Source organism: Larimichthys crocea, chromosome VI (genome assembly GCF_000972845.2).
Source record: "Larimichthys crocea isolate SSNF chromosome VI, L_crocea_2.0, whole genome shotgun sequence".
Classification (NCBI taxonomy): Eukaryota; Metazoa; Chordata; class Actinopteri; family Sciaenidae; genus Larimichthys; species Larimichthys crocea.
Window position 1 is genome coordinate 1,052,636 of NC_040016.1, and position 17,065 is coordinate 1,069,700.

At 40.4% G+C, this 17,065-nt stretch overlaps 1 protein-coding gene across 6 annotated transcripts in view; it reads left to right on the forward strand.

Moving 5' to 3' along the window:
- Positions 1 to 17,065, forward strand: part of acap3b (ArfGAP with coiled-coil, ankyrin repeat and PH domains 3b) — a 50,546-nt gene that overhangs the window by 32,141 nt on the left and 1,340 nt on the right. The window contains exons 5-25 of one of the 6 annotated variants that reach the window (XM_027278979.1): positions 902 to 960; positions 1,514 to 1,697; positions 1,917 to 1,961; positions 2,110 to 2,205; positions 2,408 to 2,482; positions 3,671 to 3,682; positions 8,443 to 8,555; positions 8,947 to 8,998; positions 9,205 to 9,305; positions 9,460 to 9,571; positions 9,650 to 9,882; positions 10,181 to 10,250; positions 10,408 to 10,502; positions 10,694 to 10,914; positions 11,061 to 11,150; positions 11,332 to 11,433; positions 11,808 to 12,031; positions 12,324 to 12,433; positions 12,899 to 13,009; positions 13,503 to 13,564; positions 16,854 to 16,903. In XM_027278979.1, coding sequence (XP_027134780.1) covers positions 902 to 960; positions 1,514 to 1,697; positions 1,917 to 1,961; positions 2,110 to 2,205; positions 2,408 to 2,482; positions 3,671 to 3,682; positions 8,443 to 8,555; positions 8,947 to 8,998; positions 9,205 to 9,305; positions 9,460 to 9,571; positions 9,650 to 9,882; positions 10,181 to 10,250; positions 10,408 to 10,502; positions 10,694 to 10,914; positions 11,061 to 11,150; positions 11,332 to 11,433; positions 11,808 to 12,031; positions 12,324 to 12,433; positions 12,899 to 13,009; positions 13,503 to 13,564; positions 16,854 to 16,903 — 2,217 coding nt within the window. Of the gene's footprint in view, positions 1 to 901; positions 961 to 1,513; positions 1,698 to 1,916; positions 1,962 to 2,109; positions 2,206 to 2,407; positions 2,483 to 3,670; positions 3,683 to 8,442; positions 8,556 to 8,946; positions 8,999 to 9,204; positions 9,306 to 9,459; positions 9,572 to 9,649; positions 9,883 to 10,180; positions 10,251 to 10,407; positions 10,503 to 10,693; positions 10,915 to 11,057; positions 11,151 to 11,331; positions 11,434 to 11,807; positions 12,032 to 12,323; positions 12,434 to 12,898; positions 13,010 to 13,502 lie in introns of all 6 variants that reach the window. The other 5 variants (XM_027278982.1, XM_027278978.1, XM_027278980.1 and 2 more) reach the window with 5 other exon arrangements.

Genomic DNA, 17,065 nt, shown 5'->3' on the forward strand with positions numbered 1-17,065 from the left:
AGTGTTGGATGCCTGACTTGAAGCTCCAGAACACTTTTGCAGCCATTTAAAAAGCTGGTTATAAACTCTGCTGTCAAAGAAGTGTGACACGAAGTGTGATCCCACAATGAGAAAAATTAGTGAAAGCATGTGAAGTCATCAAGCTCTATAGGAACATCACATGGATGGAGGCGCATAGACACACACACACACACACACACACACACACACACACACACACTGACTAAGCCTGTAATCCTCAATGTGTGTTTATTAACTAGGGATTGCTATAGAAAGTTTAATCCACAGGCTGCCAACCGTGATTGTTGTTATACATTGTTTGTGTGTGTGTATGCGCCTATGAAACAATGACAATCTAATCCAAGTGAGTGCATTTCTGTGTGTGTGCAGATATTGAAGCATTCTCATTGTCCGTGCACATAGATAAGACAGCGAGACACACATACTTCCTTAATAATGACGGATGGTCTCTTCAACAGCAGCTATTCTGTGTTCATTATGTTTGGAGTGTGGTCAGAAACACAGAAATGGAAAAGAAATCCTCACCTAGATGGAAAAGAAGATTTGCTCTCTATGCACAAAAGAGGGAAAACATAGAGAAGGAGAGGAGAGCTGAAGGACAGGAGTGTGAGATCCCACAGTTAGGAGGAAGAGAAATCTGGCATCCTGTAAGGCAAAAATTATGTTGAGTCCTTTCATTTCCCCTCTTCTGCCTCTGGCTTCGTCTATTACAGCAATAATATGGAAAGGTTTATGGTGCCATCTTGTGGTCAGATGTCACATCTACAGATTTCTTGATTTAACCCAGTCTTCACAGTTTTAACCAGTTCTTTAACTTGCTGTGCGCTGTAGCTCATATGATAATATTAAGTGCTCACTTTTCACACCTCTGTTCCTACAGATTTTGTTTGACCAGGCCCAGAGGTCGATCAAGCAGCAGCTTCACATCTTCATTAAAGAGTGAGTTACCTCTTTACAAGTAGAAAGATGTAATGCATGTTCAGGTTTCAATGGAAAACCAATTAAATAGACATTTTGGTACAGGAAATATTCATGATGGGAAAAAATACCTTTTGTCCAAGAGAAAGAAGATGTGTTTGACAGAAAATTGGAAACCTTCATTAGGTTTAGAAATAAAGAAATTCACTGCATCATTCAATTGACAGTACTGTAAATAATTGTACGTTTGGTTATGTTGTTGTTTTATTTGTATATGTATATACACAATAAAGACTTAAAAAAAGACATTTTGAGGCAGTATGTAACTGTTTTTATACCCACTAGACAGATGACATGGTGAAGTGGGCTAAAGCAATATATTAAACATCTGTAACATATACAATATTTAACTCATATCTAATCTCCACATGTAGAAATGTTATTTTTAAAATTTCTAACTAGGCTTCTATCCTCCTGTTAATTTTTTATTTTTGTAAAGTGCCCAGTAATAACACAAATCATGCATTTCAAACTAAGAGACGTACATGTTGTTGTCTTACTATGCCTGCTTCAGGGATGTACGCAAGTTCAAGGACACCAAAAAGCAGTTTGACCGTGTGCGTGAGGACATGGAGCTGGCCCAGGTGAAGAACGCCCAGGCACCCAGGAACAAGGTGCATGAGGCTGAAGAGGCCACGCAGGCTCTCATCCTCAGCCGCAAAGCCTTCAGGCATCTGGCCCTAGACTATGTACTACAGGTGAAACAAACACACACACACAAACTCCAGATTATATTACCAGTGTAGTCCAGTAGGTGGCACTGACACTCAACAGCTGCTGCTACACTCAAAACTCCCAATACACCTGAATGTGTAAAAGGAAACGGTTTAAACTGCTTTTAAAATGGGACTGAATTATAGATGGTCCTGCTGTTAGGCTAAAACCTACATCTTGTTTTTCTTCTTTGTTCTTGGCAGATTAACGTGCTTCAGGCCAAGAAGAAGTTTGAAATCCTGGATGCAGTAAGTAACCCAGATTGTATCAGACTGTATCTCCTCTAATTTCTGAGATTGTAACATATGCGCGTCAAATGTGCATATGTGGAGTCCCTGTTTTGATTATTAACACACATGTATAACAGCCATCATTGTCTCACTGTGTCTTCTGCAGATGCTGTCCTTCATGCGTGCCCAGTATACTCTCTTCCAACAAGGCTTTAACATCCTGGACGAGATTGACCCATATATGAAAAAACTGGCTGCACAGGTGACACAAAACAAGCACACCACAATACACATGCCTGTCATGCATGCTTGAACAAAGAAATATGTGTCATCCATGTTAATGTACTACTTTTGTTACTGTGCACCTATTTATAAACAACATTTCACTGTGACTTATAATAGTCTGTTAACTTAACCAGATGTTGGAGTCTTTTCTGTAGTTTTATTTTGTTTTCTCTGTGTAGCTGGATCAGCTGGTCATCGACTCAGCCATGGAGAAGAGGGAGCTGGAGCACAAACACGCCCTCATCCAGCAGAGAGTGAGATAGCAAAACATTACGCATCTGACTGCCTTAAAATATCATCCTCTCCTCAAATACCTCCTCTTTTCTCCACTGCCACACACACACCGTGATTATAGATTTTAATCACTTTCCAGGGACTTTTCACATGCCGTAAAATCAGATCAACATATTTCTCTAATGTTTTTAATGAAACTAAATCAAAAGATACTCCCCAGTACTTTCAAATATAGTGATGTGGGGATTAATAACAATTAAATATTGAATATTCGAAGTGTGTTTTTTGAAAATGTCCAAAGTGCATTTTTTGCAATTCTGATGAACATGTGACAAACAAGCAGTCATTAGTTTGTGAAACCTTTTATGCAAAATTGTTTCAAGCTCCGAAGGTTTTTCTTCTGCATTTGCAGATGCAAAAGTCAAAATGAACAATTTTCACTGTCACTTGGCATCATAGGTTCTCACTAACTCTGTTTAAAATGTCAACAGAAACACCAGGATTAAAATGTATTTTATCTCCTTTTGGCATCTGAAATGGATGAATACATTGTGTCATAAAGAAAACATTTCTTATCTTCATCAAATTCCCTGTTTTCACTGAAGCATTTTTTACACTGTCTGTTTCAAGGCGTCGTCTCTACTCTTTTTTTTTATTATTATTCTAAATAGTTAGAGCTAGTTTGTTGATTTCTGAATGTTTTTTCTTCTTCTGGCTTTAAAGCAAGAGTTTAAAGTAGAAAAGCCGTTCCCACAAAGACAGATTGATACATTTATTTTATGGGAAACTCTGACTGAAATCTGACAATTCTGTCAAATCCTCACGCTCCTCCTGTCCTCCTGTCACGCTCATGCACAGATGCACAAAATTCATCCATCTGTTACCTGAAGAGATGCCAAAAACATAGCTGTTTTTCTGCCCAACTTGGCCCTTCCCTCCTTCATCCTGCCAGACGTGTCACACAGCTTTGTGCCCGACCTAATGGCCTTTCAGCAACCCTTCCTCTTACATCTGAAGAATCTGATTCTTCTTAAACAGGAAGACGAACACACCTCATATCATGTGCTGTAGCTAAAAAGTCACTTTGTAATGACTTAGACATGTTGTCTTACATTAACATATTTGGCTGAAATCTGTTAGCGGTGATCTTGTATTAACACTTTTTCTTTTTCTCTCTCCTCATCTTTTCCTCACCTGACCTACTTCAGACTCTCATGCAGGTAAGTTTTCAGTTTAAACTTTTATCTGATGTCAGCTCATGAGATGAACTGCCCTGTTGACTTTTGTAAAGGTTTCCAGTGAAATAGTGGGAGGAGTGTTTCATTGAGTGATGGTCTGGGGGCAAACAATGTTTACCTGGCAGGCATTGGCAGTAATGTTGGATTTCTTTTTAAGAGGATTAGATTTTCAGATGCTGTTCTGGGTGCTCTCTGAGGGCTCATGTCTTGTCTAAGAAAAAACAAAAAAACCCCTGACAGTTATTTAATGGCACATACTGCTCTCCACTCTCCTGTGGTTACATCAAACTCCAGCTTGCTCATATAGTAGCACCTCATAAAATGTGAACCAGCAGATGTGTGTGTGTGTGGTATTTGTTTAGCAGCGTAGGACAGATTAAGTGATTGATACGGGGAGCAGTTTTATGGTCACCACATGCTGGCTCCTTGTGCAGGAGGCTGTGTGTTTGTTTGTGTATGTATGGAAGAATCCCTATATCTTTCAAAGCATCAGTGTGGGAGGAAGTGTTTATCATCAGGCAGCAGAAATCTCTTAAAGCAGCTTAGCATTATTGTTTGTCTACGTGTTTCCACTGAACTCTAAGGGACTTTCCTTGTACTTTTATTTTTTTATTTCTGTGGCTCATTTGATGTTTTTCCCCCCGTCTCTTGTTCTGGTATGCACACCCTAACCCTGATTTAGCTTTTGCTACCTATCTGTGCATCTCTTAGAAGAATACAGTTCTTCCAAATATCCTCCTGCTATTTTGTGCTGTTCCAAATGTTTTTCATGTGAAAACCCAGAGGATTTGTCAACATGTCAGCAAGCCAGTTAAGAAGATATAGGTGTCAAAGTAAAAGCATAAAAATAGTTTTGTCTCATTGATGTCTTGTTTTGTGTCGAAGCAATATTTTCCATTAATATCCTGTTTTGTTCTTGTGATTGGTGACAGTTTCCTTTCCTGTTAGGTCTAAATGTTCAGATCCCATCCTGTCTATCCATCAGGTTTTTTTTACACAATTAATCAGACAGTCAATGTATGACACTCTGGCATGCTGTGTGCCTGTTTTGCATTGTGGAACATACAGAATGAAGCCTGTCTCTTTTCTCCTGACAAAGTGCTATACCTGACAAAGCTAGAAGAGGGCAGTATACTATACTTTATAAGGAATAGTATAGTTAGACTGGTGCTTTTATTAGATAAGTTTTACTGAAAAATAAGTAAGTAGTCCCAGCTTCATGTTTCAGCCAGTATAAGAATTAAAAGATTCCTTTTATCCAATGAATTAAGCATACAGACGTTGTAGTATGATGATCTGCTGTCTGATGTTGTCCTCTGCTGTAGGTCTTACTCTGGTAATTACACCATGAGAGAGGTCAGTCATGTCTCTAGAGACTTGAAAGATCTGCCTGAGCTTGATGCCAGCCTCAGTCCACTGCCAGCTCCAGCCAAAGTCAACAGATGTCATTACAGTAGTTGGTTGAATGTGAGAGCAAAGGACAAGAGAAAGACACAAAACAGTAGAGGACAGATGAAGAGAGAAAAATACATAAAAAAGAGGAGGTCAGTTTAAGAGAAAAAAAAAACTATAGAAGACAGAAAGACACTTTTTCTTACTCACAACTCACTTAACTACCTGTGAGAACAACCTTCTCCCATCATTTCAAGCTATGTTATAATCGGTGATAATGAAAGACTGCTGCTCCACTCCGATGCAAAGATAGTCTTCCTACTAACTAACTTATCTGTCACAACGAAAAATGCAAACAGCATTTAAAAAGATTCAGGATAAAATGTTTCCATGATCCATTTCAGATTACCTTCCCCCTATGCAAATTTAGTGGTGCAGGGAGCAAAGCCACGAGACAGTAGAGTTGGTGAATTATAGATGGTATTAATGCTTTATTAACTCTCTGTTATGTAACTGCAGGAGTCATACTCAGAGGAGAATAGATTAATTATAGCTTCATTGCAGTTTAGGCTAAATAGATTTAGATTATGGCAAGTTATTTTTCAGTGGAGGGAAGATGGATAACAGAAAATCAAGATGCACGTGAAGAGATTGTAAACATTATTAAACTGGATGATCATCATGACGGCACATAATGCCAAAATGATCTTGTCATCAGATAGTGCATGTCTTGAACTTGACTTGAAAACATTTTGCCTCGACCACCTCCCCTCCCCTGGTTTCTTCGTATCTCACTCACTCCACAGATCACATGCTTGTCTCTTTCTTCTCTCTCTTTTCTTTCACAGCAGTTTGTTTTATGTGTGCAGGACTTCATTGTGGCTCCCTGGGGAATTGTTGCCTCAGCTCCCTCCTCCTCCATTGTTACAGCATTTGTCTATGTGACTTCAAGTCACAGGGAGAGAAAACTTTAGAGAAAACTGCTGTAGGAAGACTTAGAGCAAACATTTTATAACATGTTTATACATTATAGTTCAACTATAAACTATACACTTTACCAGTTTTTTTCACAGTACAGTGTGCATGAACACATTTGACCTATATTGCATGTTCACAGGCTGTACCAGTTAGAGACTGATGTAATTGAGTACACAGATTATGCTGTTGAACAGGTGTGTCTGGTGGATTATTTACACATCATAACATAATCATAGACATCGTTATATGCAAATCATCTTGTTGGCTAGGCTCCAACAATAGCTACAATGTGAATGCACCAGTAAAAATAGTTGTGGCTCTGTGCAGTATACTAGTACAATGAGTACCTCAACTGAAAGAGTAATGATTATCTATCATTTGTATACTAACAACATTTTTCTTATATTCGTATATTATATCATTACACACAATTAGATTATACTCACATACTTTAACTAAAGTAACATTTTCTTTGTAACAGAGTACTTTTACACTGTGGTATTTGGCCCCTTTTTACTAAAGTAAAGAATCTGAATAATAACACTGCTCGCAGGTATTTTAAGAATGAATGAGATTCGCGAATATAAATATATATTTTTTATGGGGCCCTGGTTTCATTTTGTAGCTGCCTGTTTCTGTGGACACTTGTGCGCTGCAGTCCTTCATGGTCCTGGCTGATTTAAGGTGGGAAGAGGGGGCTCCGGGCTGGTGTTTGGGGAGCCATAATGTCAGCTTGATTAAGCAGGAATAGCGGTCATAGCCACAGACAGATGGAAAGCTGACTCTTCCAAAAAGTATGCATGAAACCCGGGCCTTTAAAACAGCCACAGGGGGAGTCTTAAATCGTGGCGCGGAGGAGGCGCATGCCGTCAAATGAAATGTTTGATCTCCGGCAGCCGCGGCGAGGTCAGCGGGGCACGAGGACACTGTGACAGCTGTATGATAATGAGCGCTCGCGCCAGAGGTCCACGCGCGGCCGGGACAAGTCGGCAGGTGGCCTCGCGTGGAGGAACGTCACGAGCGAGCTGACAGTCCTTCATCTGCACTCGTGAGGGATGCGCGCGGCTGTGTGGTACTCTAAGTGAGATGGTTTAGAGATGCTCTCTTCTCTCTGATCAGAGTTATTCATTCAATAATTTATCATTAAGCGTTTTAATCTGCCGATGTTGAGATGCTGCTGGATGCCAGTGTGGTTAAGATGAAGATATTTGGCAGGCTGGACTGTAAACTGGTGAGGAGCATCATTTCTTTCCGTTGTTCTACATGAATTCTTCTACTCATGTAATTAATTATTATTTTGATGACACATTCAGGACAAAGACTCAGGTGCTAGTAATGTGATTAGAAGTGGTTTATTTCCACATAGTATTAATGTTGTTTCTTGTTTTTACTTCTTTTGTTTTTTGTCTTCCTTTTCTTCAGGTTGATAAAAAATAAACTCATTTCTATGTAGTTGTCTGTTACATGTGCTCATTTTGTATTGCGTGTTTCTTTTGAGGAAGCATCTCACCGGCCAGCAAGGTGACAAACTGCTGTGTCACATCCTGCCAAGTTTTTTTTTTTTTTGCTTCACCTGGTCCTGAATGTTTTCCAGATGTTACTTAGAATAAATCTAGCAGTTATATTCTAGCAAAGCAGTGTCACGTGTCGCTAGTCTGTCCACGCAAAGCAGCCAAGATGATCAGTTTGAGTTAAAGTCTCTAGAAATATTTTTGTTCTTGTTGTGTCTTCTTGATATGACTGATGAAAAGGCCCGGAGAGAACATGACGACATCAGTCCGCAATTATAGTGTGTTTTCTTAGAAGAACACACAGAGTGATTCAATGCTCTTTTCAAGGGGAGAGATAGTGAGATTGTGTGTGTGTGTGTGTGTGTGTGTGTGTGTGTGGTGCAGAGCTTGCCATATGCCCAGTATTACCTTGCCCCAAACCAAAGGCCCCTTCAACAATAGTGAAACCTAACCTCAGCCTCAGCTCAATTAAATCTGTGTCCTCTTGTCTTTCACCTCACTGAGCAGATGCTTTTCTTGGGAAATTGAACTCTTTGTAGACAAAACATTAAAGAAAGTAGCGATGTTCTTAGCTGACAGGTAGAGTGGTGTAGATTTGATATGTTACTTAAAGATAAACTAATGAACAGATGGTCAGTGTGGAGAGGATAAAGACTGGTTTTATATGGAGGAACACGCAGGCATGATTTAGAAAGGAAATTGTTCTGCACTAGCATTGTGTCAACACAGCTACCGTTGTGCTGATAAGGCCCCCCCCCCCTCCGTGTTATGGTGGACTTTAACACTTTGTACTCCACAGTGTGACCTGACGTAACCTGCAAAGGGAAGAAACTAAACTCTGATAACTTGTTCTCCCTACAGGACTTTTCATATGATGACCCCAAGTTGGAATTTAATGTGGATGCACCAAATGGCGTGGTCATGGAGGGCTACCTCTTCAAGAGGGCCAGCAATGCATTCAAGACCTGGAACAGGTAAAAAGAAGAGGGAGAGCATCGCAGCGGTCTAATCTAATTAAAGCTAATGAGATAACCAGGACACATGAACACAGTTGAATGAGTGTAACAATAAAAGTTATGTAAGTAAAAGGTTGGTCTGGTAATTCAAAAAACAAGAAGTTTGAATATTTTTTCATCAAATTTGAAGGAGACAAGCAACAAGCTCAAACTTTGGACTTCTACCATCAAAAGTGTTCGTATAAAAAAGAAGCAAGCTCTCCATTGGACTTGCCCTATTCCAAAATTCTCATATATACATTTATCACCATTGTATTAGCGAGAGCAGGTCCAGTCTCAGCATGCAGACATTTGATAGATCTTTTTTCTACCGCAAATGTCAAACTTAATACCTTCTTCCCTCCTCAAGGCGCTGGTTCTCCATACAGAACAGCCAGCTGGTCTACCAAAAGAAACTTAAGGTATGTGTGTTTAAAAAAAAAATAAAACTAATACATTAAATATTTGACATATTTGGCTATACTTATTCATAATTTGCATATTGGTGGAGGAGTATGAAGCCGTGTACCAACTTGTCCTTCCTTGTCGGCTGTGAGGAGTGTAATGTGATTTGCATAATGTGCAGCACTATAGTAAGATTTGTTTACACTTGTCTCTCCAATGAAAGGACTCTTTGACAGTGGTTGTAGAGGACCTGAGATTGTGTTCTGTCAAACCATGTGAAGATAATGAGAGAAGGTTCTGCTTTGAGGTCGTTTCACCCACCAAGTAAGTATGTGCATGTGTGTGTTTGTCCGAGGTCAAACCTTTGCTGATATGTTATCTTTTCTCATTTTTATTGCACTAATTAGTTAACATGTGGCTTTATAGCATTAGACAGTTACAGGCAGGTTTTGTATAATTGGCCTCTATAAACCCGTAGGAGCTGTATGCTACAGGCTGAGTCCGAGAAGCTGCGACAGGCTTGGATCCAGGCAGTCCAGGCGAGCATCGCCTCTGCTTACAAAGACATCACTGACAATTATTACATTGAGGTACAAACACACACATCAATTTCACATGAGAGTCCCATGTAGCTTCAGAATCTCTGATCTGTCCACCTGTCTTTGCAGCGTTTGGACCGGACAGCCTCACCTTCCACCAGCAGCATCGACTCTGCCAGCGAGCCCAGGGAGAGGGGAGAGAGGGCTGAGAGGGGAGTCAGGGGAGGTGGGGAAAGCCTCCTCCAAAGGGTGCAGAGCCTGCCAGGCAACGAGCTGTGCTGCGATTGCGGTCAAACGGCTCCCTGCTGGGCTTCCATCAACCTGGGAGTGCTGCTCTGCATCGAGTGTTCAGGGATCCACAGGTAACTGGTGGTGCAGCATATTTTTAAAACGTCACAATCTGTTTCTGGAAATTAGTCGCCTCAAAACATCTTCCAAACAAAACAACAGCATTGTCAAACTATTACAGCTGGCAATCTGCCATCCTCACTCATCATGATTTACCTGTAACATTGCTTATATCGCTTTCCCAGTCTTTTAAGAGTAGAGAAACTAAGACAGTTTGATGAAAGCAGAACTAAATAAAATGTGCTGAAAGATCTCAAATCTTCTTACACTTCCCTTTCTTTATATAATCTTCTTTCTACTTGTTTCTTTCAGGAGTTTAGGCGTCCATTGCTCAAAAGTGCGCTCACTCACATTAGACTCATGGGAGCCAGAATTACTCAAGGTGTGTCTCCACAACACATTCATCTACAACTTCTCCTTTCTGTGCTGTGCTTTTTTTCTCCCACCAGAGTTGCATTTATGATTCCTTTAGTGAAATGAACTTTTTTAAATCTCTGTCTCCCATCTTTGTCCTCCTTCCTTCCTTTCCTCATTTTTAGCTGATGTGTGAATTGGGGAACACTGTGATCAATCAAATTTATGAGGGAGCCTGCGAGGAGCTGGGAGCAAAAAAACCTGGACCGTCCAGTTCAAGGTCAGTGGATTACTCAAGGAGGAGGCAAGGAAAGGAGTTTTATTGTCAGTTAGGTTAAATATGAGTTATCTGTAGCTCTATTTCAAGGTACCGATGTTATTTTACTGAATATCTCACTACATGACATGACATGATCTGACATGACACGATCCAGCAAACACTCAACTATCTTTACATATCATGCTCTCTAGACAGGAGAAAGAAGCCTGGATCAAGTCCAAATATGTGGAGAAACGCTTCTTGAAGAAGATGAGTGGCAGCGAGGCACTGGTGGAGGGTGAAAGAAAGTCCCGGCCCTGGACTGTGAAGAAGTGCCAACGGCACAACAGCTCTGTTCGTGCCCCAAACAAGGTCCGCAGGAAATACCATCGCTATGAGCCAGGCAGCGCTTCACCTGCAAATCTTTCAGCAGGTCAGTGCAGAGGATTGAATTCTCTGTTGTAATAAACGTTTGAGCATGTCTCGTAAAGCCAAGAGCTGCAAAATCTGAATATTTAGATTGTACACTCTGAAGCCACAACTGAAATCTTGTTTTGATATTCTGTCCTATGTCAGCAGCTGCAGCAAAGTTTCGCCGTGACTCCCTGTTCTGTCCAGATGAGCTGGATTCACTATTTTCCTACTTTGACACTGGCTCTGGCCCTCGCAGTAAGTCCACTACACGGACACTACATACAAGCATATTGCACTTTCAAGATTATTATTGTATTATTTTCATTTGATTTGTTACATGTTTTCTATCACCATCTACCAGTGATGGTGGCGTGTGTATGAGTAGTACAGTATGTGCCGTGTAATCATTAACGTGTCCGTGGCTTGGCGATGCTTGGCCCCGCAGGTCTTAGCAGCGACAGCGGCCTGGGAGGAAGTACTGATGGCAGCACAGACATCCTGCTTTTTGGCTCAGTGGTGGACAGCGTCACAGAAGAAGGTATGTGTGTTTGTGTGTTGATGCCAAAATATTATCATCATGTTGTTGAGAAAAGAGTTTCTGTGGTAAAGAACAATACTGGTGTCAATGAGACTGCCAGTACAACCAATTTAGGACTGGAGGATATGCAAGATTCCTGTTCCCTCCCCTTTACTGTGCAATATAGCAGTGATGTGATTACATTTTGCTGCATTTAATGAAGTTTAATGTTTGTTGTTATGGCTTTAAAGGTGTAGCAATTAGTTTTTTTACATTGCATAAATTGGCACTGTGTATCGACAAGAATCACATAAAGGAGTTGGGCAGCCTAAACAATCGTCATCCTATAAATTAAACCATCGTTGCCATCTCTCTGTCACCTTCCCCTCCCTCAGACGAGGAATCAGAGGAGTCCTCCAGTGGTGAGGTGGAGATCGAACAAGAAGTGTCTTCAGACCCTGAAGACCCGAGGGAGCTCCACCCAGGGGCGCTCCTGCACCGAGCCTCACGTCTACACAACCTGCCCCTTATGGCAGAGGCATTGGCACATGGTGCTGACGTACACGCTGCAAGTGAGGAGGAAGAGGGGAAAACGCCGCTCATTCAGACTGTGATCGGGGTGAGAAACTGTTCAGGCTGTTCAGGCTTTGACTGGAAGTGAACCAGCAATGGAATAACTGAACATTTATTAAACTTTAATGTCAATGCTGTTGCTTAAATTCTACCTCATAATGGAGACAGGATTAAAATTAAAAACTGAAGGTGCTAGACCCAGATTTTATGAAACCATAAACATCTGATAAAGGATTATAAACAGTCAGTTCAGTCAAGGTAAAATGACAATAATTAGTCTTGCCAAATGAACTAATATAAACACCTTTCCCTGTTTGTCTGTTCTGTTTCCATATCAGGGCTCTCTGATAGCTTGTGAGTTCCTGCTACAGAACGGAGCTGATGTGAACCAGAGGGACATGAGAGGCAGAGGCCCGCTGCACCACGCAACCTATCTGGGACACACTGGGTAAGAAATGCCTGCAGGGATGAAGTTTTCTTTTTGCTTTCGTTTTTGTGGTGCATGATTCATTGTCTTCCAAATGTTTATTCAGTGTTAGTTCTCTCGAACAAGGAAACTCTCTAGAACACTGATTGTTTTTCCCAATTAATTCTTTGGAGGCAATAATTCACGGGAAACCACAGGACATGCCACTGTTGTTAACAACAAGGAGATTAAAGGAGGAGGTATAAAAGAAAAAAATCAATAATGGCAATAAAAATATTGCACAAACAAATCAGTGAATTGCATAATTTTGGATCTGTCCACATGCATCATGTTATCCGCTCTCCTGATCTCTCTGGTATTTATTCCACTGCATATAATCCTGATATATGATATCTTTCACATTGCCCCTATCACAATGTGTCCGACAATGTCAATAACTCTCTAAGTTCACTTCTTCTCTCTGTGTCTGCGTCTTGTTTTGTACAGTCAGGTGTGTCTATTCCTGAAGAGAGGAGCGTCACAGACGGAGGTGGATGAGCAGGGTCATGACCCCCTAAGTATCGCCGTCCAGGCTGCCAACGCAGACATCGTCACCCTGTGAGTGACCCTCATTCTTCTTAGACCAAAGATACTTTTTTAGTCCTTATAGGACCCTCTTTGGTAGACATTTACATATACACTGAAACTTATTATTTCTTGGAAAAGTTTGTTAAAATGACTCATTGACTAATCAAAAAAGTTAATTCTATCCTTCAACAACGTTCCTTCAGGCTGTCGCAAATGCCACTAAATATTCTTAGCAAATAGACTTTTTTTTCTAGAATGAAATCATATATTGAATTATCTGACCTGTATGTCTCTTCTCTCTTTCACTCACTCCTCCCCTCCTCTTCTCTCCACTGTGGTTTACCTCCCTCGCTGCTCCTTAACCACCTCACCACATTCACATTCTCACGCCCAACTCAACAACTCAATTATCTCACTCCCTATTTTCGTTATCCCGCTATCGTTTCTCACCTCCCTTTTTCATTCTCTAATCAACCCCTCTCTCCTATCCCTCTGCCTCCCTCTTTTTTCTCCTCTTTTCCAGATTGCGTTTAGCGCGGATGAATGAGGAGATGCGAGAAGCGGAGGCTCCCTTGGGTCAACCAGGTCAATACCACAGCAGCAGCCCCACTGAGCAGCAATATAGGAAGTGCATCCAGGAATTCATCTGCCTCACAATAGAGGAATGCTAGTGGTCACTTCTGTATCCAGGAGCCTAGCTCATACTTTCTCTCTTTCTCTACACATATACTGTATATATATATACATATTTATATATATACTATATATTCCTCCTGACTGGGAACCTAAAATGATGTAGACAAAGTTGCCCCTAGACACTGATCTCAAGTCTGCTGCTACTTACATAGATCTAGGCTTACGGGCAACTTCTTGGGGTTGTCTAAGAAGAGAGGTGTGTACCACTTGCTCATTATAGGTGGAGCCATTGTGTCATAGGGAGACCCCTGATGGTGCTTTTTAACTCTACTGACACTACACTCCATTTTCTCTGCATCACTACTATGTTTCTGCTTGCCATTACTCGGCATCGCCCATGCTATGCTAAGCTACATGACACACACACAGTAAAATGACATCTGCTTTTTTGGTGTTTCGCTAACAGGGTTATCCTCTAACTCATACCGTGGTGTAACTTCTCGTGAGGGTGTGGGTTTACTGTTGCCTAACAGCTCTTCCCTCTGAAGACTCTCGCTACATTAACCCCTTACACTTTATATCTATCCAGACCATCTGTGTGACATCCAGCTTACCCATCTCTTCTCGATCGGAGATGTAAATATACATATTTAGAAGTTATATGGGTAATGTTTAAACTATGTGCTGTGGCATGAGGTGAAAAAAAATGGTATTTGTTCCATTACTGAAAAAAAAAAAGAGTAACTGACAAGCAACAGTAGAGGTGGGCAGTGTTGTTTACTGTGTATAAAGAGGGGTCAGGAAGGGAAATTTAATGTAAAACTGTGACAAAAATACTGAAGGGCTTGTGGAGAAGAGACCCTTGCCTGCTTTGTAAGATACTTTGTGACGAGTGAGTGAGTAAATGAGTGCATGTGTTAAAGAATACTGAGAGACAGAGTTAAATCATATGATATTATGATACATTATGTAAAGGAAAAAAAAAGAAACTGCACTTTTCCCATCTACAGTATTATAGTTTTGTTTATTTTCATTCAATTAGTTTTTACATTGTTCGTGTCTAGTCAAGTTGTTGTCTGTCTATCTATTGTCTATTTTATTTATGTTTATCTCCCCAGAGGAACAGTGCAATGCGTTCTTGGATGCAGTTTACTTCTGCATTTCTGTGATTGTCATTTTAGTCTGAAAGCATTACTTGGAACTTACGATAGGATGTCATAAAAGACATTTTGCTTTCATTTTCCCTTTGGAATGGCCTTCCATTGCCACAGAACGATTACCGGCATTCAAACACACCAGAAAGAGATTTTAAAAGCTTTTCTGTGGAAATCTGATTTAAAGCTTACCATATTGTTTTAGTAATTGCATTGTCATTCATTGTTGTACTACTGTGAAAGAAAAGCTGCAACGTTATAAAGTAAAGTGCAGACAAACCAGAGCAGCAGGTCTTGCAGTGCAGCGAGGGAGTGTATTTAACTGGATTTACATATCACCTTTAAACAGTTGGTTCACTGCAGAAGTGACTCATGGCACCTCCATTTTGTTGTAAATACTTATCCATGTTACAGTATCTGTGGTGAGATAAAGAAGCACATATTCTTTACAGCAGTTTACACACTTGTGGGGTCAAAGGACAATGCTTACAGTATTCTCTGCATGCTTTGCCAGAATTATTTTTGGGAGGTTCAACATCGTTTGCATTCTGAGCATGATAAAATATCTTTCTATGGTTTGATCACATCGTGCAGTGCAGTCCTGTGGAATGAGCATGTACCACCATGACCCCTCTGGTGTTTCTTACTTTTTGCACCTCTGTGCCATTCTTCCATCCACAGACCAAATCTGTGGTGACTTCCTCATCCTGGTCTCTTTTTTTGTTTGTTTATTTGTTTTTATAAAAGCTTAAAGTAAACAGTAATTTTTTTTTAATGTTGTGGTTTATTTTCCTCTGCCAAAGACTTTTTTTAAAGGGAAAGTGTCTGACATTGTTGTATGATATCACCGTTTTTATTTTTTCTTTGTTGTTGTTTTTTTTAAAAACTGAAACTGTTCAGAGTAGATACAGCATAGTCTTACCATGCTTTGTGAAGTGACAGAGTGGTAGAAACACTGTTGGTGTACTCACATGTTCAAAAGAGGTTACAGAAATGTGACTGACCTGGGAGATTTTGATATGGCAGGTGATATTCTGCAATAGTTCAATGTACTGCAAGTAGAACCAATCTAGGGGTGATGTGATGCTACTGTGACCAAACTGTTAAGGGTCTCGCCCTAGCAGAAGTATTAAATGTTGTGTCCATTGTGTGTATTAACATAGGAGTGGTTAAAGGTGCTGTTCAAAGCAAACATGCTGTAAATAGTACACCTGTGTAATTTACCTGCCTCTCAGCATTCAATCACGGATCCTGTCTGATCTGTTTTATGTTTGTCTTTTTATTCTCCTCCAAAAAAAGAAAAAGGCAGAACTGTAACACAGCTCTGCACTACATGGAGGCGTTCTTCTGTTCACTGACATTTGGATATCTTTGGAATACTTTCTTCCTTGTCTTTAGAAGCACTGAGGGGAAAAAAAAAACAAGAAAACAAAAAGCATACAATAAAACCGAGAAACTCTTGATGAACTAACCCTGCTTCCTGCTTATTGCTCTCATTTCTGTTTCCTGTCTCATCTCTTTTGCATAACGTTCTCTCAACATTGCAGCAATATGTTTGGAAAGGTTTACAGAAAAACAGAAATAGTTGCTCTCTCTGTGAGCAACTGATAAAATGCTAATTTGAAGAAACATAGCTATGTAAAAACATTGTCAGATGTTGGGAGAATGCTATTTTTTTTTTTTTTTTACAATCTGATCTGGTGTGTCGTTTGGTCTATAACAAACTTTTGGGTAGCACCTGGCTTATTCAAAGCAACAAAACGGTTTCCTTCATGATAACACATATAAAGGAGGTATACACTCAACATCTCCAGACCGATAGATCAATGTCAACACTCTCTTTAAAGTGTTTATGGTCTTCTGTGTTTCAAATAGTATGTAGCCTGCAGCAGCAACACTGTGCCTTGAATAATTCAGTGTGTAAAACATTTATGTGATCTCACCAGCATCGTTACACCTTCACTGAGTAATGTACTCACATGCCAGAAATGTCTAATTCCTCGCTTTAAAGTTAAGGCAATCAGCACATGTCCACTTAAAGGTAATAAACACTGACTGACATATCATTGCTTCTGTTACCACAGGGGTTGCCACGGGCAGCAGGAGAGTTAAACCCAAGGATGTTCGGGATAGAGTGAGTTAAACATCCTGGGCCGTCTTATAGGGGATCAGTGTGATTCTATGACTCTCTTTCCTCTGGTGGTTGTGATCTATAAGGTGTCTGTGGGCCTCTCTCTTGCACACACACACACTTGGGAAAAATATTTGGTGCCTTCTCAATATCTGGAATCTTCTT